The sequence below is a fragment of the Coloeus monedula genome (genome assembly GCF_965178545.1).
Source record: "Coloeus monedula genome assembly, chromosome: 4".
Taxonomy (NCBI): Eukaryota; Metazoa; Chordata; class Aves; order Passeriformes; family Corvidae; genus Coloeus; species Coloeus monedula.
In genome coordinates this window covers 19539671-19564481 of record NC_138784.1, presented here as the reverse complement: position 1 = coordinate 19564481, position 24811 = coordinate 19539671, and the positions used below count along the sequence as shown (strand labels likewise).

The 24811-nt window shown below is 44.2% G+C and overlaps 1 protein-coding gene across 4 annotated transcripts in view; it reads right to left on the bottom strand.

Annotated features, from left to right (window-relative positions):
* Positions 1-680: 680 nt before the first annotated feature.
* TMTC1 (transmembrane O-mannosyltransferase targeting cadherins 1) overlaps positions 681-24811 on the bottom strand; it is a gene marked incomplete at its 5' end in the record, with an annotated part of 152155 nt that continues 128024 nt past the window's right edge. For all 4 annotated transcript variants that reach the window (XM_082280324.1, XM_082280323.1, XM_082280322.1 and 1 more), the window contains 9 exons: positions 681-5919; positions 6646-6723; positions 7901-8023; positions 8413-8550; positions 8673-8817; positions 9595-9730; positions 12665-12767; positions 17769-17877; positions 24200-24343. In XM_082280324.1, the coding sequence (XP_082136450.1) occupies positions 5779-5919; positions 6646-6723; positions 7901-8023; positions 8413-8550; positions 8673-8817; positions 9595-9730; positions 12665-12767; positions 17769-17877; positions 24200-24343 (1117 nt within the window). In that variant the 3' untranslated portion in view covers positions 681-5778. The remainder of the gene's footprint in view (positions 5920-6645; positions 6724-7900; positions 8024-8412; positions 8551-8672; positions 8818-9594; positions 9731-12664; positions 12768-17768; positions 17878-24199; positions 24344-24811) is intronic.

The following is a 24811-nucleotide window of genomic DNA, read 5'->3' as shown; positions in this document are numbered from 1 at the left end:
ATCTGGGAGAACGTCAGGGTGTACAGCCTGACTTCAGAGTGTGCAATTCCCCTTCATGCTACAGAGCCTTTTGCACACACCAGGATGGCAGCAAACACCATGGCATGTGTTCAGGGCTTTTGATTCTCTTTCAGGTCCATTTTCAACAGAGGTGTTTATCACCATCACTGTCCCCTGAGTGAACTCAAACCCTAGAAACATGCAGGAGCGTCTAGGAATGTGTGTCAGGAAGAAGGGATTTACAACAAAATTAGTTTCTTTTTAACCTCTATTTTTTTCTCTTTGCACTCTGTGGACTTGTTTGATGCATTCCTGACAAGAGGCATAAAGCCTGACAGGAAGAGCTTATGTCAGTTTAATATGTCCAGTCATCAAGACTGTATGAGCACCACATCACCAGCCCACATCTTTTCTCATGCTCAGGCTCCAAAAAATGCCTGTTTGAATATTTTTATATGTCCAGACTCAAGCACATATGCTGCATAGTTGCTCCTACATGACCAATAACCTGGACTTCAGGGGAAGTAAAATAAAATGTAAGTCAAGTGGAGTAAGAAACTTTGGCCCTTCCACCTCCAGAAGAACTTGTTCATGGCTGGTCCTAAAGGAAGAGAACAAAACCAGGCACAGCACTTACTTTTCTTACTTTTTATATAAAATAGACATTTACATACATTTTCTTCTGCAAAGATTTCGAGCATAACTCCTTTATGTGAAATCTAGCCATAAATCCCACAGTGAAAAAAGCAAAGACTTTGCAAACTCCTTCATCACTGACATACATCCAGCTGCTGCTAAGAATGAATTTATTTTTAAAATATTTCTAATCCACGGGCTGTTTCCTCGTGGGTTTGTTTTTGTTTGGTTTTTTTCTTTTTTAAAAAGATATGCACAGCAAATTTTAAAAAAGTAGGTACAGAAATAAGAACTATGTGAACAACAGGCAATGCAAACAACTCCTGCATGAGAGGAACAAGCAGCGTGACATCCACTTCAGGCAGAAATTTCTACTGTAATACAGCTGTAGAAACCATAACTTTTACAGAGGATACCACTGGGGGTATTTTCTAGAAGAAAAAATTTTCAGCAAGTCAGTACAAACATGGCAATGAACTTTTGCACAAAGTTATCAAGGTTACCTGAAGCAACTTTGCCACATTAAAACACCAGTGAATGCCAAGCGCTGTTTTTTTTCTTTTTCTTGTCTTTTCTTTTTTTTTTTTCTTTTTCTTTTGCTGCTGGGTTTAAATGTACATGAAAGCAAAATGGTGCATTTTGAAATTGCTTCAAGAGACTGAAGCTTGGGCAAAAAGCCTTCTAAGGGCTAATTTTTTCAAAATCTTGTGCATAATTGCATATATGAAAGATAGAAATTGAGCACTTGGTCAACTTAATCACATAAAGATTGAAGAGACTTAAGCATACACCAGCTTCAGTTTCACTGAGCTGGAGGACAGGTGGGGCAAAAGACCATATAAGGTTATTCTAAATTGCTGAATTAATAAATTAGACTGACAATTATCTTCTTTCACCAAATATTGTACACCATATCTGGCCAGATACATACACAGTTTATTTAACTATGGAGAAGTTTTCATAGTTTTTAGATCATTTTAGGGGTGTCCAGCCTCCCCTGCAAGTTAGGCTCTTTCTTTTGGATTTTTTTTACTTACATTTCTTTCTACCCACATGCATGCATGGACAGCCCCCTGTCCTCCTCAAGATCTCTGGAATGAAGGCCATTTGCACTGCTGCATTCAATTCCTGTTTGGCCAAAACAAATTGCCTGCACATTTGTAGGAAAATCTAGTCCAAGGAGTCCGTGAGAGAAAGAAAATGTCCCCCACTGCATCATTTATCCTGGGGGGTAGAAAAGGGATGGAAGCAAAGAATGCTGGGATTTAAATAAGCAACAAAATAAAATCCATCAGCTGCAAATATTATTCATGGGGAAAGGAGAAAGCAGCACAATTATTATGTTTCTCATTTAGGATTAAAATGCACAGTGATTACATGAGAGTCCTAACCAGCTTTCCATTAATTCTCTGCTTTAATATTAGTGAGCACTGAGGTTGAGCCAATGCAACTTGCAGAGAGCATGAACTCTCCCCCACCAAACGGATCTTCAGCCATTTATTAATTTGCAATCTCTGCTAACCATGCTGAGCACTGGAGTTGGCAGAAAACAATGTATTTATAACTCATTATTTTAGAAGCTGCGCAATGCTAGAGGAAGAGAACATTTCCTATGATTAATTAAGATAATATAAAGTTATCCCAAGGTAAGTTGCTCGATTTATCTTTCACAATAGCATTTCATTTTGGTGGAGGTAACCCATTTCACATCACACTCCATTCTATTTTGCCTGCAGTAAACCTTTGACATGATTTATGCCCTGAACAAACACAGGGTTTCAGCATGGGTGCCAACAGAACAGGGAGTCAGCTCAGAACTTCACAAGGGTTTAACTGCCTTGGTAGCCCATGGTCTGAGCCATACTCCAAATCTGCTGCCAGTTTGCAGACTGTCATCCTGCATAGATGGGGTATAAAGTGCTGGTTCAGGAATGTGGGGCTCATTATTGAGCTCTCCTCTCTCCAAAACTACCATAAACCCAGCTCTAAAATGTGGAGAGCTGGCCTTTTAGCCTAGAAATGTAAACTGGTTCAACTGGCATTAAAATCCCTGGATATGCTGTCTGCCCAATTCAGGCAAGTGGATATGCCTTGCCTTCCAACCAAACCCCCTCCCTTACTGGGAGCATGGTCTCATCTTCCTCCATTTTCTGCAAGTGAGACAGTGTTGCACAAATGGTAATCAGTCCTTCTCCAGGATCTGGGAGGGAGGCATCCAAAGCTGTATTATACTTCTACACATACACCAATTTTAGGAGGTCAAGATGGCTTTGATCAGGTTTTAGGACAAGGAGGAGACAATAATTTCTACCAGGTCTCTCAGGAAAGACGAACTAAGATTTAAGCTGAAGTTAAAAAACATAAAACTAAGTCTTCCCCCTCATGAAGCATTGCTATAAAAAATACAACTTCTGTATTTGAAAAAATAGGTTCCATTGGCCACAATTTTAAGCCACACACTGCAGTGAGGCCTGTAGAATATATAGTATTTATTTAATATATCTTTATGAGGCAGTTTATCGTTGATACACATTTTTAAAGGAGGCATATCTCTCCCCACACTACTCCCCAAGCTTCAGCTGGCTGTTAGAGCACTCTGCAGATGCCTCCTCCCTGGGGGGCTTTGCACGGTACCACTGTCAGGGCTGGCTGCACCAAACTCTGCTCTGCCAGCCCCCAAATGCACTGCACCACAGCCAGCCTGGGCACATGGGGCTTTGGAGAAGCTGCCCCAAAGGGAGGCTCACCTTGGGGACAGGCAGAGAGCTTTCTGGCCCAGGTACCTCTGAACATCCCAGTAAGGAACCATCTATAACCTTGCAGTGCATGACAGGGAACTGACTGCTGTCAGAGGCCATTGCAACTTTGGTTTCCCCATCCCATGGGACTGTGCTGGTATGATCCCACCTCCATCTCCTGGCCAGCCCAGAGCCCTGCAAAGCTACTCTGTGCATGGTGTCCAGCAGAGCACCTGCACTGGAGACCTGCAGAAATGTCAGTTCAGCCAGTCCACAGCCACAACAGTCGTGTGGAAAAAAAAGAGAGGGTTGCTGACCAGCCCCAGGAGCTCAAACCTGCCCCCAGCCCCGTAAAGTAAAGTAAGCTGCTTGGGCTGGGGGCAGAAAATTCACCAGCAAAACTTGCTTATTCTGATCCCAGTGCTCCCCTGGGAAGCTGGATTGGAGGGAGAGAGCTCAAACACCTGTGGTGCCACCTCTTCCCCCCCCAGCAGTCTCTCCCTCCCACCTCTGCCCAGCTGTAGGCACTGGCCGGTGTCCTTGACCAGTGGGGACCAGTCCTGTCTGGTCTCAGTGGGTGCACAGCCATGGCTCTGGCATTAGCCCTGGCAGGGCAACGACTGCACCTGCACTCCAAACACAGCTGGAGTCACATCAATAATTCCTCAGCAATTTGACCACCACCAGCAGCAAGACACCAGGCTTTTCAAACGAAACCAGCAATCCACCAGAACATGGCTGAACCATCCCACTGAGAGAACCTGGAGTGTGCTGAGGTGCCATGGCCAGCTAAATCTGGGCAGCACAGGGGTGCCTGCCACACAGGCTTTTCCTGACAGATGTGTTTTAAGGCATTGCACACCTAACCTAAACTGTCCTTTACTAATAATGCCAAACCCTGGGATGCTCTTCTGCAGGGTCTGACCACACTCAAGCTCAAACAAAAGAACTTTTCCAGCAGTTTACTGCTGCAGGAGGAAGAAACTGATGACCTACCCTGATGTCCAAACCCAAAGGCACGAAGCAGGATCCCAGTAACGCTCCCTGTGAACTGGTGCAAACCCCAGTGGAAGCAGCAGAAGTGCTGCTATTGCATGGCCAGTGTGGCCCCATGTGCTCTGCAGCCACTTGCCTTAGAATCACTAGAGGGAATTATTCCAGCACGCCTTGTTGGTACTCCCTTTTTCTAACTTCAGACAATATGAGTCACAACGCCCAGCCATGTGGCCAGCTGTGAAGGATACTGCCCAATTCATATAAAACAGAGAAAATATATTAATTATTTGATTATTATAAGTTAAATAAATAAAGTTCAAAAATAAAAGCCCCAGTTCTGAAGAGAATTTGTTTTCCCACCTCAGTATTTAAAAATATAGATTTATGACTGATCAGGTATAGGTCATTTTCTGTATCTCTTAGGGGAGTGGTGAGAACACTTAGACCAAGTATTTTGTCAGTGTTATCACCATGATAAATGGGCTTTGTCCCTGCACACCCATAAAAGAGCCTCCTTCATACCTTTCCAGGCTAGGAAATGTTCCCTAATCTGTCTGTGGCTTTACTTTACCTCCTATATTGATTAAATAGGTTGTTTGTTTTCCATACTGGGGGCTGAGCTGGAGGACAAGTAATCCTAGAGCTTCCCATTGCCTTTGGATGCTTCAACTTTTTTCAGAGTAATAATTATTTGGCCTGGAGGGAGAGGGCAAAGGGTAAACCCATATGATATTTGACAAAAGTGACATCATGAACCTGAATTACTACAAAATTACTGTCTAATGAGTAAAACATTCAGGCTAGGTTTTCCCTCAAAGGATCATCTGTCCTACTTGTAGAATCATCCTTCCAGGGTGATATTTAAATAGTTTCCCCTTTCTTTAGAATAACTTTCAAGTCACATTTAGAGCTGTAAAAGTGGCCACCATTTCCTCAGCATCAACCCCTTGGAACCTTTTTTATGTGACCATTATGACCATCTTTCCTGTCTGCAGCACTTGCAATGAAGCCCATCAGTGGTGCTCTACATGGATGAGGTCAGCCTGTGTGGAGTAACAGGAGGTGCTACTTCACCCCTGCTGCAATGGATGAGTGCTTTGCCTCCATGTTTTCCCTGGTGACAACCAAGATATTGAAGGTACATGTCCCACCCACACTCCCGGTGTGACTAAAATGGGTTGAGCCTAGACATAAATCTTGATTAAAGGAAGGTTTTCATTCATGCTCCAGCATGTCCCACAGGAGCCGAGCGTCTCCTGTAACTTTGGTCGAACCTAAGCACGCATTCAAAGTTTGCCTTCCATAATTCTGAATCCTATCAAAGTTCTTTCAGCATCAGTTTGAGCAACAGGCTTCCACCACACTCTTCTCCAAGGGGCATGAGTGTCTTTCCGCTGGTGACTGATTGCTATGTCTGGTCTTTCTCCTGGGCTTCTTGGAACCGTTTCTCCAAGCGATCCAGTTTGGCCAGATTCTCCTTCAGCAGCTTGCTGTTTGGAACCAGTTGTAAGGCTTTCTCATAGTAGTCACGGGCAGTGATGTAGCTCCCCTACAAAGTAAATGAATGGTAGATCTCATTCACATTCCACACACAAAGTCCATTCTGAGGGTAAGGTGAGAAGCATAATACAGGGGAAACAGAGTTTAAAAAACTTGACATTGTTGGCTTACAAAAGTAATACTTCTTTATTAAATAGATCACCAAGTGCTGTTAGCCTAAATTTGATGAAACTCACACGGCAAGAAATAGATTTACATTTTTCTGTTATGTTGCAGCAGAAGAGTTAATTACTCGGCAGCAGGATAGCTTAAGGACATCACACAATGTGACTCCTTAAGACCCAAATCGTAATGATATGCTAAAGTATTCAAAAGAATAAGCAACCACAGGGTAGGCTGTCTATTTCCATAATTTCATGCCAGTATTCTGCATTAGACATCTTTATTAAATTAATTAGGTAGAGAAGAACCTTAAAAGTCGACTCACGGTGACATTTTTCTAAGGTAGGTCAACAACTGAAGCAGAAAAGCTTTAGAGAGGAGCAGGTTGTTCCTTGCAGCCTGCACTCTTAAAATATGAGATTTGCTTTACCAAGCAACCTGGTTAGGAATTCTAGCTGGGGTGGAGAGACTTCCCTCCTTTTTGGATAAAATATGTCAAGGGCACTTGCTGTTCACAAACATGCAGCTCTTGGCAATCTGAAACCAATTTAGCTTTTTGTCCTGAGTAGTAGGCTCTGCACCTGGCTGCTTAGGAAAACCAAACCTGTCGTACCTTGATGTGCTCGATGCCTCCCATATTCATCCAGGCCTGTGCTTGGTCTGGGTTGAGCTCCACTGCCCGTTTATAGCTCTACAGAAACATGACACATTTCTAGGTTAAGAGTCTGACTCTTCAAACAAAACCAATGCTGGAGGGGAAAGAGAAACGCAGTTTCCTCTCCTGAAGCCATTCAGAATGTAATTCAAATTCCTCTTACATACAATGCACAAAGTGAATTTCAGTTTCTCTGCAGCAGAGGCATATAATGTACTGCTTCACGGCTCAGTTCATCTCCCAGCTTTTCCCTGCCAATGTGTGTTTTTCCTGTACGCGAAAGGAGCCACACCTGCAACCCTGTCCCTGCCCCCTGCACCACTGGGGTCTCCTGCACATCAGGGTCATTTCCTTAGGCAGTGCCAAACACAGTGCCTGCCAACTACAAGCCACGTGGTTGCTCTTTATCTGCAAGGCTTTAATTTGGAGCTGGCGACAGACTGTGGTAGAGCCACTTGTGTGGAGGTTTCACAAGGACCTGAGGGCAGTGCTTTCCCTCCCCACTGACACTGAGTGTGTGAGAAGAAGCAATAAGGACCTTCTGGGCTCTGCCAAACAGCACTTTTTTTACATTGTCACAACAGGAAAGGATTTTCAAATCAGGATTAAACATCTCTAGGGACATTGAGAATATTCAGAGCAGCCAAAATAATATTTTCTGAATCAGAGAATAATGGAATGGTTTGGGTTGGGAGGGACTTTAAAGATTATCTAGTTCCAGCTCCTCTCCTATAGGCAGTGACACCTTCCACTAGACCAGGTTGCTTCTGTACTATTATTAATACTAACAAAATTTCTGAGCTATCAAGCATCCTGCTCCACAGGACAAGCCAACCTCTCAGTTATTGGCTTCCGAGGCGAGATATAACAACATGGTGAGCCCTCACAGGTCCCCAAGCTTCCAGCTGAGCCACCTGGAGCTGGTCACTGACAGCAAGAGTGGCTGGGGCTGGATGGAGCAAAGGTCAATCCCACCACAATTCTGTACTTAACTTCTCAGAGCAGGGAGCGGTATTTCCATACAGGAATGAGGAGAAAAGTTGCAATTAGGTCTGGTAAAGTTAGCTGCCTCATAGCTTTTTCTGTACCAGTGATGCACTCTGAGCTCCTAAGGCCAACAGCCAGGGTGTATGCACCAGGGACTTTCACACACAATGAGCAAACTCGATCTTTTAGCCTATAAAACCACTGGTAGGTCTTAGAGCAATCATACCTCGAAAGCCTTGTCAAGGAGATTCTGTTCTCGTAGCTGGTTTCCTTTAGTGAAAAAGAGCTCTGATATGACTTTTGGATCCTTTGGTTTTAGCTGAAGCGCTTTTTCTATAGCTTCAAGTGCCTGTGAAAAAGCAAGAGGACATTATGTGCCTTCCATTCAGTACCTTCCCAGTTCTCATTCTTTCCTCACCACTATGGACTCTCAGCATAAGAGTTGTCTTCCTCCTTCCCTTGTTTGCCCCACGTTATTAACACACAGGGAAATGAGAGTTTTAAATGCCTGGGGCTGACAGGCAGTGGGCCTGACAGCAGCAGGAGGTGTAAGTGATAAGAAAACCGCACTGCTTCTCTTCAGTCTTAGTATGTAGATAAACTGAAGGTTTTAGTGAAGAAATAATCTACTGGATGTGCACTGAGGCACGTGACATGTCCCCAGAGAGATGGACTGTAAAATTCAACCTGACCTCTGTGTGTGAGCCCTTGGGACAAGGGTATCCCATGCCATGGTACCTTGGCATAGAGCTCCTGCTTGCTGTAGATGGCTGACAGAAGGCGGTAGCACTCCAGACACTCTGCATCCTCATTAAGGATGTGGTTCGTCATCTTTTCGGCTTCCTTCGTCCGCCCCATCATCGCCAAAACCTGAGCCTGGAACAGAGCCACGTAATAAAGAGTTATGATCTTGAAAAGCTCAGCCCTCTGTCATACACTGGGCTGCACCCAGTGGCTGCTGCTCCTGTGTCGTGGCCCTGCCCTGGCCCCAGGCTCACCAGTGCCAGTCGGATGTCCTTGTTGGAAGGCTGCAGCGCTGCCGCTTCCCGGTAAACCTGCAGCGCTTCTTCGTATCGCCCCGTGTTGTAATACAGAGCCCCCAGTGGGGACAGGATCTCAGCCTTCCGGGATACCTTCAGAGCCCTGGAGTTTGGGAAAAAGGGATGCTTCAAGGTGGTGAACAAAGTGGAAGAGCGAGGTGGGCTTGTCCTGGGATGGAGAACCAAAGCTCTGCACCATCCCAACCCGGGAAGCATGAATTTCAAGTCCTGGGGAGGGATGAGTGTGCCCACAGCAGCAATCCTTCCGGCCACCTGACCTGAGAAAGGGGAAGAGACACCTCCAAAGTGCTCATAAACCTGCAGCAGGCATGGGGATAGTTGACAGTGATGAAACCTGGGGAGTGTGAGCACAAATCTATATGCCAAAAAGAAGGCAAAAGTACCCCCACCCAGTCCATCCTGCTGCGTACCAAGAGTCAGGGCCTGCCTGTTGGCACATTGCTGGGAAGGGCCAGAGTTCCTAATGGTGCCAAGGCTTTGGTGCTGAGCTGTGCAGCAGTTATGGCTGTTACTGGTGCAGCAACCACAGAGCAGCTTCAGGCGGGGTAGGAGTTGTGGTAATACAACCTGCCCATGCTACCAAGAAACCTCTGACTATCTTCAGAGCACTCCCCAGCCAAAAGCAGCTGTGTCCATCCTGGGGGCTTGGGAATAGTCCAGGGAAATCAACACTGCCTGAGCTCATGCTGCCTTTCCAAGCATTCCCCAAAAATAGCCAAATCTAGTTTCAAACAGATGAAGAATGAAGGGAGGAAACCCCATGCATTCAGTGACACATCCGTGTATCAGAAGCTCTTTAGCAGAGACAAGCCATACAGGGGTAGGAGAAAACCCTCTGTCTCCCACCCCAAATCCTCACCTCTTGTACCACACTTCAGCCTCTTTGTTCTGCCCCAGAGAGCGGTGAAGCCTGCCCAGGTTCACCATGGCCACGTGGTGAGCGGGGCTCAGGAGGATGGCCTGTCTGTAGTGGGACATGGCTTGCTCGGGAGACCCTGGAGAGGAGAACAGCCATTAAACTGGTGCATCAGAAAAGCCCTGTCTCAAACTCAGCATCCAGTAACGTTCTGGTTTTCTTTCACCTACTGCTGTATGCATGGGAAACATTTTGAGAAAGAAATCCTGACTCAGCCTTTTGAATGTAAGCGTAAGAGAAACTGCTGTCCAAACTAAGATTTAGGCCTCAATATTCAGACAATCCTGAGAAATAGATTTTCTAGGGGTGGGTTTTTGCAAGTTGAGGATACAGTCACAAGAAGATGACTCCTGACTGAAAGCACCCTCTGATCTTGCAGCAGTGGGGACAAAACCCCTGTGCTAAGGACAGAGCCCACCTCAGAGAAGGGGCTGGGGCACATGTGCCATCTCCTGGTGGAGCATCCTTTCACCCTGGCCCACTGGAGAAATGGACAATGAAGAATGGAGAACAAGCCACCCAGTATTCCCCACACCACCACCAGAACCGCAAATAGTTTCAGCTCTCTCCAAACAGAGACTACTCTCTCCTCCTCTGCTGTGTTGCTCTGAGCTCCAGCTCAGTCTCTGTGTATTGCTCAACAGGACTGGGAGTAGCTGCCAGGGACCAGCTAATTCCCACTCAGGGCAATAAATCCCAGAGCAGAGGTGTGCAGATGGTGCACGTAGGCACCATCTCTGTGCTGCACAGGAGCCATTGGGTGGCACTGCTTCGCTGTGTGAAAATGTGCAAGGTCCTGCAGCCCATGACATCACCAAGCACCACAACAAAATACAAGCAAAAAGAGAGGTGCAAGATCACCACCCCAATGCCTAAAGTTCCACTTTCAATACCATATTTTTATTTAGCTAAATAATGGTAAAAGTATAAAGTTCCAGCATTTCAGCAGTGCAAATATTGCGGTTTTAATCCCAGGGCTCGTTTAATTGGTTTGCAAACTCCAGACCAGATAATCTCCTGATGAAAACCAATATTCAAACAGCTTTGTCCACCAACAAAGCTTTTCAGTGTTGGCATTTTTTAAACCGATTCGCTTCACAATGTATTTAATTCCATTTTGAGCTGGAAAACAGATCTCGAAAACAGATCTCGAAAACAGCCAGTGCATGTTGGGGGGGCATTGAACATGCTGCTGTGGGAATTTTCTTTCCACAGTTTTTCAGATCTAGTTCACTTTTTCTGAGACCATCTATGCAACTTAAAAGTTACACGGACACATCTCAGCGTGTCCATTACAGGAGAGAAGAGGAACATCTGTGGAGAGATTTAGAAGTGTTTAAGATTCACCCAAAGCTGAGGACATGTTGTTCAAGGTACAACTTTTTCAAAACATCCAGCAGCAGCCTCGATCTTTCCCCACCACTGAGCAGGCAGATGTTTTTCAAAATTGTATCTACAAAACACCCTGGGAAGCAGCTGGGCACACACCTCAGTCCCTCAGCCAGCCGCGCTTCCCCTGCTCAGCACACAGGGGTAATGTGCATCGTTAAGGGTGACACAGAGTGTCTGTGACCACTGCAGAGCTGTCTGGAGTTGTGGCTCCCCAGAGCCAACACTTGCTGGAGGCTTGTTGCACAAAACCCTGCAAGTTAATTGGCGTGGTGCTTCACAGCATCTCCCTGTGCCACCGGCAAAGAGCGCAGCCTGTGACAGGCTCACCACCAGCCGCTTCCTCCACGCCTTGTCATGTCTCTAGGAGGGTTATTGACACATCATGCCCCAAGTATCAAAAGTCAGTGGGTATTTTCCAGTTGTTTGTGTGTAGGGAAGCATTCCCTAGGTAAGCCAGGAAACGATAGTTTTGACTTTGGCAGGGTACACAAGTGCAAAAACCAGAAAGTGCTCTGCACTACATTTGAACCACAAATTTTGGCAGGAATAGGACAGTTTATCTGGGTTGGCAAGCAAAGATGAGTACAACATCAGAGGGAAATTACGCAGGAATTTTTATTATTTGCAAGCTTGAATTTTGCCAGGGCACAAATTCAGAACCTCAACCTCTTTTGCTAATGCCATGACACCTCTTTTGACTATGAATACTGATTTTGGTTTTGTATTTGTTTCACACTGGTACTACAGGAGAGTGATGGCCAAGTGTCAGCTCAGAGGCAGAACAGCCAGTTGCAGACTGACAGACACCATCATCCCTTCCTCCCAAGCACCACTGGGGCTGGGCACACGTGATAGGGAAAGAATGGGTGGCAAGCACACACTTTAAGCCTACGCTATTTCATCACTGAGTCTCGGCTCTGATCTGTAGGGACAACAGTGAGACAACCAACAGTCATTTGTCAAACTGAGCCTTGCTCATAAAGCTGTCAATAAAAGGTGGCAATTAAAGTGACGTTTCTGTTGTTATGTGAATGCCAGAAAGCGCCAAGGAAGTTGGATGGGAACCAGGAGCCCAGAAAATAAAGGATGCCATTACAGAGCTCCTGAAAAATCAATTCACCCCACAGTGTATAAGGTTTTGCTTTCACAGATGATTGTGGTTTAAAAGCCATGTTCCTTTCTATAGTGGTGGCACTTAACCCTTACAGTCAAAGAGCTGCTTTGTCACAAAGTAGGGCTGCACATGCTCCAGAGACCATAACGATCCATTTGTGTGCCTGTGATTTGGTTTGATGTTGCCATGCCTTGCTGGAAAAAAGGCAGTACTGTCAGGGTGCTGCCCAGCTCACACTGAAGAGGGCAACTGTCTGTGTGAAGATGGTGAGAAACACTGAAGGGAACAGCAGGGCTGAACGCTCCTGCTGCACAGTGCCTGCACTGATTACGAATTCCAGTGCGCTGTGCCCCCTCAGCAGCATGGGGATATTTATTTCCAAGCTACCGTGGAGGAACATCTATTGCCTTGGAAGCTTTTGACACCCTTTTAGATGTGTACTGCTGAATAAAATAAATCAAAGCAAAGAAGGCAGAGAGGGAAAACTCCCTTGGTCCTCTCACTTACCAGTATCAACCAAGAAAACGCCGTAGTTGTTATGCAGATCGGAGCTCTCTGGACAATTCTCTATGCCAGCCTTATAGACCTCCTCAGCCTCCTGAAGCCGTTCCTTAAAAGAGAAGGAGATTTCTTAGCAATGGCAGGAAGGTTGTCAGCACCATTTGCTGCACACCTGCATTCTGTGACAGCTCCCTCGCTGCACAGGGAGCTCAGGGCACCTGCAGCCACCCCACCTTCCAGGCCAAAATTTTACCCCAGGGCATGGATGTAATATAGCTGCCAGCTAGTGTCCCAGAACAATTCAGACAGCTTTCCCCCGTGCCTTTCCAAAGGTAGCTACCTGTGAAACACCTGGAAAAGGTGGTGCCTGTGCAATACCAGTGAGACCCCAGCTGGGCACACGCCCAGCCAGGAAAAACACAGCAATAGGGATTGTGTGGGTTCTGTTGAGAAATATCTATCTTCTGGGAGCTGATATATTCTAATTTATTTGTTTAATGAGCATCTCACTGGCTAACATTCCCCCTCTGGAGCTGTGCTGTTCATTCCCTAAGCAGTGAGGAAAATACAAGAATGAAAGCTTGCTGTGTGCGATGGCTAGGGAGCAAGTGCAGGGGGATAAAGGAAGCTGGAGAAAGATGGAGGGTGGTGAAAGAGTGGGGGAAATCGGAAAAGATTCAGATTAAAGCCAGGTGTTGTCAATGTGTGAGGTGTAGTTCACTGGGATTGATGGGACACGCCATCATGCTGATTCTCCAGCTGCACTGAGCCCTCATTTTGCATAGATTTCAAGGAGGTTTGTTGATGCTGAACATTTCTAGAAAATACAGATCTTTTCTTTGGGAACACCCTGCATACAGAAAGCATCTGACTGGCTGGGTTCTGTCTAGCCTGAGCTACGGGCAGCCCAGTCCTGAAACAATGACCACGTTTCTCTTTTGGATCAAAGAGCAACTTAGAAAGGTTTCCACTTCCCTCAGTCAGACCATGTGTGTCCACTGCCTGCATGCTCACCAGCATGGGTTCCTTCCTTCCCCCCACTCTCAGAGCTCGGCTGTCAGGTGTGTTTGTGGAAGGAGGCTGTGAACAGAACAGACAGGCACGGTGCAGAGGGGTGGTAGGCAAGCCTCCAGCACCAAAGATGCTTTCCTCAATTCTTCCCCTTCCACTGAGCAGCACAGCCCTACAGCGACAAACTCCACAGCCTCCCGACGATGCTCCCAAGCAAAATCAGCCAACAGACTCTTCACTGAGGAGGGCCTGAAGCTCCCAGGGCAGATCCATGCTCGGGAATGAATCCACACTGAAATAAAAGGTTGGTCCACTCCCTGCTGTGGACTCTCCTCAAGGCCTGCAAATGGCAGAACTCCCTGGGCTTGCCCTGGATTTAAAATCTGTACCTGACAGCAGCTTTTGCTCCACAGTTGCACAATGTGAGGACTCTTTTCTCACTTCCTATTTCAGAACTGGAGAGCTGAAATGAACTGCACTGAAAGAGTATGACATGATCACACAATCACACGGTTTGCCACTGTTAAGTCCCTTCACATTTACATGATAAAGGTCAGCCAGCAAAAAGGATAAGTGTGCAATGAAGCACAGAAACACGTTTTTAAAAAGTGCTTAACTTTGGAAATTTTGGATAATTTGATGTGAATTTGACAACATTATCCTGCAGAGTCAGGAAAACTGTAGTGATCATCAGAACTGACTAAAATGAAAAGCAATTTTTCGTGCATATTTTCCAAGATTCATGTATTATTTTCTTTTCCTCTGCTTTTAATTTTCAGCCAATGAATGCAGCTTTGTATGCACGTATGTCAGCTTATTTTATTTACTGATCACAAACCTGATTTTTAAAGCAAGGAAGAGCTGTGTTAAACTGGATTAGTGTTCCATACTGGATTAGAGTGTTCAAAACATTTACCAATATTGAGCACTTTTAGCACTTTTATCGTGGTTGCATTGTTTTTTTGGCACCTAACATCCTGACCCTGCATGCCTCAGGCTCATTGCCCAATCTAACAAAGTGTTTGCATTAAGCACGGTCAGAAAGTGGCAAGGGTGGAACCTGCTATTCCTGCCAGAGCTTTCTCTCCTCACAGCCTCTCCTCTTCTTAGCAGAAATAGAGCTCTAACTTCATCAAGGCTTGCTTCTCATTAACACTTAATAATGCCACTCCCAGGTCTTCATGAAACATTCATCAACCTCACAAAACTCAGAAGACTGGCTTAAAAAATGTATGAGATTTTTATGATATTAAAAAAATTATGCATATGAGTATCTTTCAGTTGAACTCCAGGCTTTTAAGTCTGTTTTTCATAAGGCTCGGTTTTCCAGTTTGGTTATGACTGAGTAGGCTCTCCTCTGCAGCAAGGGGGGTTAAATAGTTTTGTTTTCTAAGGAACACACATACAAAACCAGTTGAAACTAGGGCCTGAAAAGAGCCACCAAGTAGCACACAATGATGGATGAAACTGAAGCTGGGAAGAAAGGAAACTGTGGGGAATTGGTGTTAGAATGTTGTGAAAACAGGCAGCGAAAATGTTTGATTTCTGTTACCAGTGATCATGGAAATCAAGGAAAACTGCAGTACAGTGCAACTGAGTTACAATTGCAAGCAGAAAGAGCACTCAGAAAGGCAAGCATTTATAAAAGGCACAAACAAGCCAAACTGTTCTGTACAATGCAGCAGTGGTGTTTCCCATGTCAGCTCTGGCTTCAGAATCAGCTGTCAAGGAGAGAAAAGGGCAATTACATCAAGTTATGGGTTAATTCCCTGGCACCTGAGACATTCCTCTTAGCAGCACTTTTTCCAGGCGTAGAAGGGAAGGAACCATAAGGCCTGTTTCAGATTCATCCCCTTTAATACAGGGGGAACATGCCATGCAGGACTGACCAAAGCAATCCTGGCACTATTTCACTGTGTCCACACGTTTCCCTTTCAGCCTTAGAGCAAAGCTGGAGAAGCAGAAGTTGTCATGGGCACGGTCACCTCATGCAAGTTATTTTAACCTGGCACTTCAGCCCCTTTCTATCACATCCCAGCGAGAGGGACCCGATGGTCCCTTCCCCAAAGCTCCACAGTGATGCCATCCTGCCTGGCCTCACAGATACCCCTACAGCTGTGACACAGCTCCAGGCCACAACGAGACAAAAAACCAATTTTTGTAACTTTTAGTCGTTTTCAACACTATTGCTCAGACAAAGAGGAAAACCCAAAACTGAAAAAATGGGCTCCTGTCATCATCCTTTGGGCTGAAGATGCCAAAACTTCTGCCTGTACCCCTGGAGGGTGTGACTGTGCAGCTCCCAGCCATGGGCAGCAGCAGGTATTGCAGGACAGACCCTACTGGGGTCACTAGGATGGGTGTGTGAGGCAGGAGGTGCACAATCAAGTAGTCATACTGTGGCTGAACATGAGAAAGTGTTAAAAGTCTGCAGAAAAATCACTGTTTTCTGAGAAAATTGTACTAACTATCTTTTTTCCCTACCACTTACTCAAGTCACAAGAGGATGAACAATCCATATGTAAGAGAGATGAATTATTGCTGGATTTACTAATGGCATTTGCTTTGGGCAGAAGGTCTCGGGACTCCATAATGGTTTTACTGCTCTGCTGACCTTGCAATCGATTGTTCTAATTAATAATTTCAATTAATATTAAAACCAGGTATTACTGCAGAGAAGTCACTTCCTGTACTTGCAGGAGACTCTTCATTGATGGGCTTATTCAAAGCAGAGTTCCCATTCAACAAGGCTCGTCTTTAAATTCATACACTATATTTTGAGATCCCTGCAGATAATATTGATAATATTTTAAATACTCTTAAAAAGGAAAATAAAATAGAACATCTTTCAGTAATTCACATACATCATAGGTGAGTTTTGCAGAGTGCCTACATCATTAAAGAAGATTAAACAAGACCTCTGCCTATATTTTTGCTGAAATGTATCCCCTTCCCTTACAGAGAGAAGATTTCACTAACCAGAATAATGGAGAACAGCAAATGATACCATTTTGATTTGTCTGTATTTATATTCAGCAACCTTTAAAGAAAGCTTCAGCACCCCATCCTATGGAACATTTAGATCTGAAAACTGAAGGAGAAAAAAAATCAGTTTTCAAAAGGTTTGCAGAGGTGTGCTGGAGCTGTGCAGTTACAGGGACCTTATCATCCACCCCCACAGCCCCAGAGAGGGACCACAGCACAAAGCACAGCATCCCTCATCTGCTGCTGCAGGTGTGGAGGAAAGGAGGGCTTGGTGGTCTCAGTGTGGGCACTCACACCTCATGGCTCCTTCTGAACTCAAGGATTTTGTGCCTCAAGTTCTCTTTTCCTCTGTGGGGACGATATTTCACCTCACAGTGATGTTGTAGAAATAAATTACCTAACTACAGAGAGTAGGGAGAGCCTGAGTAATGAGCATGGGGAACAGGCCTGAGAGGAAATGAGTCATCCTGCCTCCAGAGCACAGCCTGGGCCACGCACAGTAAATAAGGCCTGGAGGCACATGAACAATGAGGTTAAACAAAATATTGAACAGCCACTCATTAAGAGCAACATAAAGCCAGGGAGCCTTCTCAGTCCCTGCTCGTGGTCATCTACCACGGTAATCAGGGGCTGTATCCCTGTGTGTGCATGCAAGAGGCAGGATCTGGCTGCAGAGGACACCTGGCTTCTGACAATTCCTACTTTTGGGATGATTTATAATGCAATCTCAAGGTTATCTGTGTAGGCGTGTGTGTGTGTGTGTGTGTGTGTGTGAGGGGAAGCACTCACCTCTCCTGCTGTCACAACATTCAAGGTGCAATGGATTAAGACTTCTCCATAGATGCAGGGAGCCGCAGAGAGGGGATTTACTCACAACTTCAGCAGTAATTTAATTCAGAGCCACACCATGTGGGTGTAATTACTCACTGTGAATGAGTTGCCTCCCATCCTGGAAAAGCCATCTGTAGAGCAGCCTGAGAGCTCTGTGCAGACAGCGTGGACCCACGCCTGCCGCCACGTGTGAGCGAGGCGAGGGTGGGAGGTGCAGGAGGTGCTGTGGCTGTGGCAGCAGTGCATGCACACGAAGGCAGAGGACCCCAGCCATCCCCGTTACCTGTTCAGCCAACAGTGAGGCCAGGCTTGAGTAAGCATCTGCAAACTCTGGGCCGTACTTAATGGAGTCCCGCAGCAAGATTACAGCTTCCTCCTTCTTCCCTTGGGACCTGCAGGGAGGAGGGAAAAAAACCAGAAAGAAATATTCCTGTAAGTACATGTTTAGGTTATTCCACTGATTAACTACTTTAAAGAGACGTGGAAGTCCCCGGCTTGACCTTTTCAACAAAGACTAAATGATTCATTCACGCCTCCTCTCCACACTGTGAGCACCCAGCATTTCCTCAGCCCATCGCTGTCTCCAGCAGCTGGGAGGATAGAGGCTTTAATGACTCTATGCAGTTAGGTATCTGAAAGGAGGGTGCTGAGAGGATGGAGGCACTGTGATCTGGGAACAGGGCATTCACTTTCACTTCAGTAGGCTGGAGGCACTGTAACACTTCATTTCCTCTACTAAAACCTTGAGGAGTCTCTGCATGTTCCTAGACAAGTGCTCTTACAGATCTACTTGGAACTCCATTATTTTGAAATGAAAATATCTGCCTAGGATTGCTAAATAATTCCTTAGCATGTCGATCATTAGGCTGGAGGAGTTCTGTTCTTCAGATCCTAAGGATTATGAACAGAGATAGCTGAGAGGTGGCTATGCTGATGAACTAGTTTTTTTCCCCAGCATTGCTCTGTGTTAATGGCTATGGAAAATGGAAAAGGTTTCCTAACAAAAATCTTGGGATGTTTATTTATTTGAGCTACAGTTTCTCCAGTATCGCTCTGTATTTCTCTCCTTTGAAAAATGAGAAGGTTTCCTGAACAAATATCTAAGGATGTTTAGCTGGGCTGAAACAACATTTTCCTTGTGCTGGGTGTACAAAGAATATGAATAGTGGGGCTTAGAAAAAGAAACAAAGGGCTCTGAGGAAACAGAAAGTACGTGAACACCTTGCTGCTTTGGCCTTAGATTCCATCTGAGTGGCATGGTCAAGTAACCAGATCTTGTTTATAAGGTGCAAATTTCAGCTGATAATATATGTGGCTTTGCAGATTTTTTCCCTTTCTAGTTGTGTAACTGGAAGAATATTTTGCCTGTGCATTAAGCTAAGTAAAACCAGTTGTGCTGGTCTTTTACTTCTTCCAGTGGTGTTCCATATAAATTACACAAATGAAGCAAAAACAAATAAAGAACCACTTTTCCCCTACACTAATTAAAGTCTAGCTAGCTCGTCAATTTATGAAACTTTGGGATCCCTTGGCTGGAGTTTCACGACACATTTTTATAAATCAAAACCAGATGACGGCTTTATAAAGGTATTGATGTTTGGCAAAAAATGTAGGAAATGCCCGCTACAGAAATAAAAGGATTAAGTGATCCACTCAGCAGCAGTAAAAGTTCCCATTAACCACAAGCATTCCCTCTGAAAATGGGGCAGCCCTCTTAATCACACTTTTATTCCAAAATGGCCTCTTTTTTTCTCCATTTGATCCAAGAACAATGTTTGTCTCCTGAAAGTGGGGGTAAAGAGGGAAAGATTATGGCATCGTTTTATGTGACAGACTGAATTACATTAAAAAAAGCAGATCCAGTAGTTTCTCAGAGGCCTTAGGCCTGCAAGATACCAAGTGCTCTGGCCAAGCACTTAAATGTGTACTTAACTTTTATGTATGCAAGTTGAAAATTAATTACTGGTTGAAGTGCTTTCCTGGCTCAAGGCCAACACTTTGCAGGATCAAGGCCATCTCTTACATAAATCTCCTACAATTTGGGAGAGCACAAAGCATTGAAAGAACAGTCCAATACGCTAATTTACCATAAACTGGGGATCTGGAGCAGGAATAGTTAGGTAATGTGTATCTTCACTGTGACAGAGAGAAGAACAAATTCAACTGACATGAGCAATCTGTGACCACTTACTCCAATTTTTACCCAAATTACCCTGTTTTATAATAGCCTCTCTTGACTCCCTCTCCCACCTGAGCTCACAGCCTTGCCTCTACAATCAGCATGCTCAAGCTGAAAGCAAGGAACAGCTCTTTCCACCGAGAGCATCTCTTACATATTTTTGCAAGTGCCCCGCAGTTGGAGAAGCACCAGGTTAAACCACCCTGCCAAAGTCTGGTGATGCACAGGGCTGTTTGCACTGGAGCCAATTTCACGTGCAACAGAGAGCAGCCTAGGAATTAGTGCTCTAAAGGACTTTGTAACTTTCAGATTTTATTTTGTGAAGTTATTTAGACTGTATTAAAGCCAGAAACACAGAACTCGACAAAGGCTCCACAACTCTTCTGAACAAATTTTTACAAGGATACAGAGAAGCCAGAGCCAAACTCTTCTCAGAGGTGCACAGTGACAGGACAAGAGGCAACAGATGCCAGAGTAGGAACGCTGGACATCCTGATCAGATATAAGGAAAAATATTTTTGATTAGATATAAGGAAAAATATTTTTCGCCGCAAAGGTGGTCAAACACTGGAACAGGTCGCACGGAGAGATTGTGGCATCTCTGTCTTTGGAGGCGTCCAAGATTCAGCTGGACACAGCCCTAAGCAATCTGATCCAATCAGGCTTGCTCTGAGCAGCTGGCTTGATCTCCAGATGATCTCCAGAGACCCTAAGTTATAACAGGAACCTAAGTTATCTTTTCAATCTGCTGCAAAAATTAGACTGCCAGAGTTTGGGGGAGGTGTTTAACCACAGTCTCCAATGTGTATGTGATACTGAGGGACACCTACAGCCCTTCATGAGGCACAGAGTATCCTGCAGAGACCATTCAGAAAGCCAGATGCAGTATCACTGAACGTCGCCACTCAGTTTGCTTCTGAATGAAAGGAGGGAACGTTTCACTAGCTAAAAGGTCTTAAATCTCCACACATGGAATCTCTAGCTGATGTTCTTCAGCATCTCCAGGCAGTTCCACAAGCCTGTGTCAGCACACTCACATACATGCAGAAGCCTGTATCAGAGAGGGCAGACAGGCCTTCCTCTTCTGAATAGATGGGTTTCCTAAATAGATGGGACTAAACCACAACAACAAACACTCGGGCCATGTTGTATGTTGCTCTACATCTAGAAGAGAATCAGTCCTTTGAGTGAACTCAAGATTCAGGGGAGATAGTTTCTAGGCATTTCACTTTCCCCTTGAAAACGAAGCTGTGACACCCTCAAAGCACAGGAGAGTTCTGAGGTTTTTCTTCATAAGGAGCAGTGCACTGAATATTGCAGTGCTTTAGGTGTGGATTGATACAGCACCACAAAAAAGAAGTTCTTATCCATTCTTCCTGCAACAGAAAGCTGAGATTGATATTTATTTCAAACGTTCACAATATTTTATTTCTTGTCTCTTTACAGAACAACCCACAGGCTATAAATTTGTGAGGTATTCTGAATGATATTTATCTGTATCTCAGTGAACCTGAATTTATACAGAGGCAACAAATACTCAAAACACAAGAAAGCAGCATCAGGCTGCTCTGTGTCACTGATCACAGACCATGAAAGCAGAGAGATTTCTCACTTTCAGGTAGGCCATCTTTTGGGTCTATTTTAAGTAAGAAATCTGTTGGCATTGTTTAATTATCTACTCTCCAATATTTATATTAGGCACAAAAATGATGACATACAACTTTATTTTAGGATATGTAAACAAAACCAGAGGCTTATGCAGCCATTACCCTGCAATACTTCCTGAGAACATTCATCTTCTGGCACATAGCTGTCTTCTTTATGTGCAAACAGAAAATAGAAACATCATTTTTCATCTATGGCTTCCACAGAAAACAACTTAAAAATTCCAGCCTGTGTCCTCAAAACAGTTTTTTACTCAAGTTTAAATCACATGCAATGGACACTTAAATAGCTTATTTGCATGGAATAGCAAAAGGCAGATTCCCACATGGGAATGCCAGACCCATCCTTCCAAAATCCTGGACTTCCCTTTTCTCAGTACTCCAGAGGAGATGAAATCTAATATCCACCATCAGATTTGCACACTATGAGCAGGGATGGGTACAACGAAATCAGCAGAATTCAACTGGGAATTCCCCATGCCAGACAATTTCATTACATGTCCCAGTACAAGCAGTGCTGTTACTGGACATGCCTGAAGTGTTGCAGGTCTGTCTCTTCCTGATCTGCACCATGCTCTGAAGCCTTTATAAAGAGGACAGAAAATGCATTTATTGCTTGACCATTTATCTTCTCTCTGACATATGTTTAAAAATCAAAACACTCTTCATAATGTCTCACAACACAGCCAGAAAGTAGTATCTGCCTGTAATGTTCTGCAAATTTCCATTTTATTTCATTTATTACCCATATTACACTAGCATTTAGTGTCTGCAGAATACTGGCTGCCATATATACACATTTATATATCTATATGAAAGGATAATTTGGAGACATGGGTAGAAAATATAAATAAAGACATTATTTATATTTTGCTAAGCTGCTGGATCATCCAGGAAAGGTGCTGGCCAAAGGGTTTGGGATACCATTTTAGGGGAGACATTCATCTAGGATCTGCCCATGCAGCATCTGCTCTGTGTATGTGCTAATTCCTCCACCGTGAACTCCACCTATTTTTTACCAGGTTTTTTAAAGCTGAACAGGGAGATGAGGGCACCCAGATTCCAATACATCTGGATAATACTACTGCTGTGTCCAGATGCGCTACACTGTTTTGGAAGCCCAAAGAAAGTTTAGAAAATGGGAGCGAATGGATGTGGGAAAAGGGCAGGTGGATCCTGAGTGCTTCCTTTTGACAAGTTTAGCACAAGCATGACACAAATTTAACATACTGCAAAATGTGGCACCACAGAAGGATGCAGAGCACTTACAATCCAACAGGACACACACTATCTTAAGTATCACATTGTGAAAAACATGACATATTGCACAGAAAACAAACAGCAGTTCTACGAAATTTTCCCCACATGTCTCCTTTGTGCTTTTCCAGTGCAACAAATCCAGTTTTTATCCATCTGCTGGGTCATAAGAGCCCACTGACAGGCCAGATTTAAGCATAATTGACGTGGGATGTCCTGGTGCTCCTTCTGACTTACATCCTTTCATATTAATATTTTATATTAAGAAAGGAAAAAACAAAACATAGCAGAGAATAATAACTAAGGCACACATTATGGATTTAAAAGGCAATATGTATTTTTAAACACCATTGCCACCTAAAATAATTTTCAATCAACCAAATTTGATTAATAATACAAAGATCTTTCATTTCTCTTGCAATAAGACTGTACCATTTTCCTACCTTGTGAGTATATCCAGTAAAGCACTTACCTACTTTCTATTTAAGATTACTCATTTCCCATATTCTAACCTCAAATTACAAGTAAACCTCAAGGTTTACTTGTAATATTATTCTGATAATTTCTCCGCTATTGAGCGGACCAGGTAGAACTTTGGCAGCGCACTTAATATCCTTTATACAAATCCACACTCAAAGTTACATTTCAGGACCAGAAAGATCAAGTTTTAATGACCCAGTGCCACTTTAAAACCAGTCCCACACTAAGGCTGTCATGGTATAACCAGCACAAAGCCCAGTCTGCTCTAAAAGATTTACTGAGACCCATTATCAGCAAAACAAGGGCAGTTCATATCAGCAAAAATGTACTTTCACTGCTGTAGTTTATGCAGTTCTGTCAGCAAATACCACAATATCCTCACAAAAACAAGGACCTTTCTGCTGGTGCTAAATGGAGATTTTTTTTTTTTTTTTTTTTTTTAATTGAACCCTTTGCAGATCTTATCATACTGGCTTCTTGTACAGATCTAAGTTTAGTCTTTAGATGTGGTTAGTCAAATTAATTTGCATGATTATGATTGTCTGCTATTCTCCTTGCTAAAGGCTGACACTAAATAACAATGAGTGAAATAATGAGCTCATCAACTTGTTTTTAACCATACAGGGATGTGAACCAGCCTTTCCCTCAAATCCAGACCTACCTGCTCTGCAAGGGAATGAACCCTCTGCTGCTCTGAGCATCTCAGCATAAGGTGCTTATGCCTAAACTACACAACAACTTTCCATACAGCTAATGAGGAGAAGTGGGAACTTGCAGAGAGGGAATTTTTTGATTATCTGATGCCCGCCTTTGAACAATACATCTTCCTCCCCTAGAAAGGTTTACACATCTCCAAGATCTCAGGTGACTATCTGGGTTTAGGCAACTCATTTCTGATGCCTGTTTTGGAACAAGTAAATTTCCTACAACTGAAACACACTTGCAAACAGCACCTGGAGTGATGTGGCAGACAGCACAAGGATATCCAAACTAAGCCTCACCTTTGTGCCGGCACTTTTGGATAGCACTAAGAAATAACACCATTTCTTCACCAGCTGGCAGAAAAAAAACACTTTGGTGATGTATGTACAGGCAATGTGAATTTTCTTGGTGCCAGACCTGCATTCAACTTACTTGAGCAGGTTGCCAAGGTTGAAGAGAGCTCGGTTGTGCTGAGGGTTGAGCTGAAGGGCCCGTCTGTAGTAGTCCTTTGCCTCCACCACGTCTTTGGTCAACGTCCCCAAGTTGTTGAGAGCACTTGCGTGACGAGGGTACAGCCTGGGAAAAATGAAATACCAACTTACAGATGCTCATTAATTGACAAATAAAGCTGAATTGAGTAAAAGTATCCAAAGCTGACTGCCACCAACGCTGTTTGGCCCTCAATAAAGGGATGAATGTCAACTAAAAAACCCTGTTTTCCCTTCATTTGCTGCAGGTCAGATGCAATCCTGAAGACCCTTTTCAACTCCCAAACAGATTGCAAATCAAATCTTCTCCTATGGTTCCTATATACCTCCAGGGCAAAGTGGAACACTGAATAGCTTTGAAAACCTATCTTACCCTTCAAGCAACAGGCATAGTGACTAAAGCAGCCTGACTGTTTTTATTCACAATGCTTTTGCAACAAGCAAGAACTACCTTGTCAAAATATGTTTCCAAGGGAAATATGCTTTGATATATAGAGAATCCAACACTACATCATTTAAAATTATTTGTTGGGGTTTTAAAATCTTTTTTTTTTCA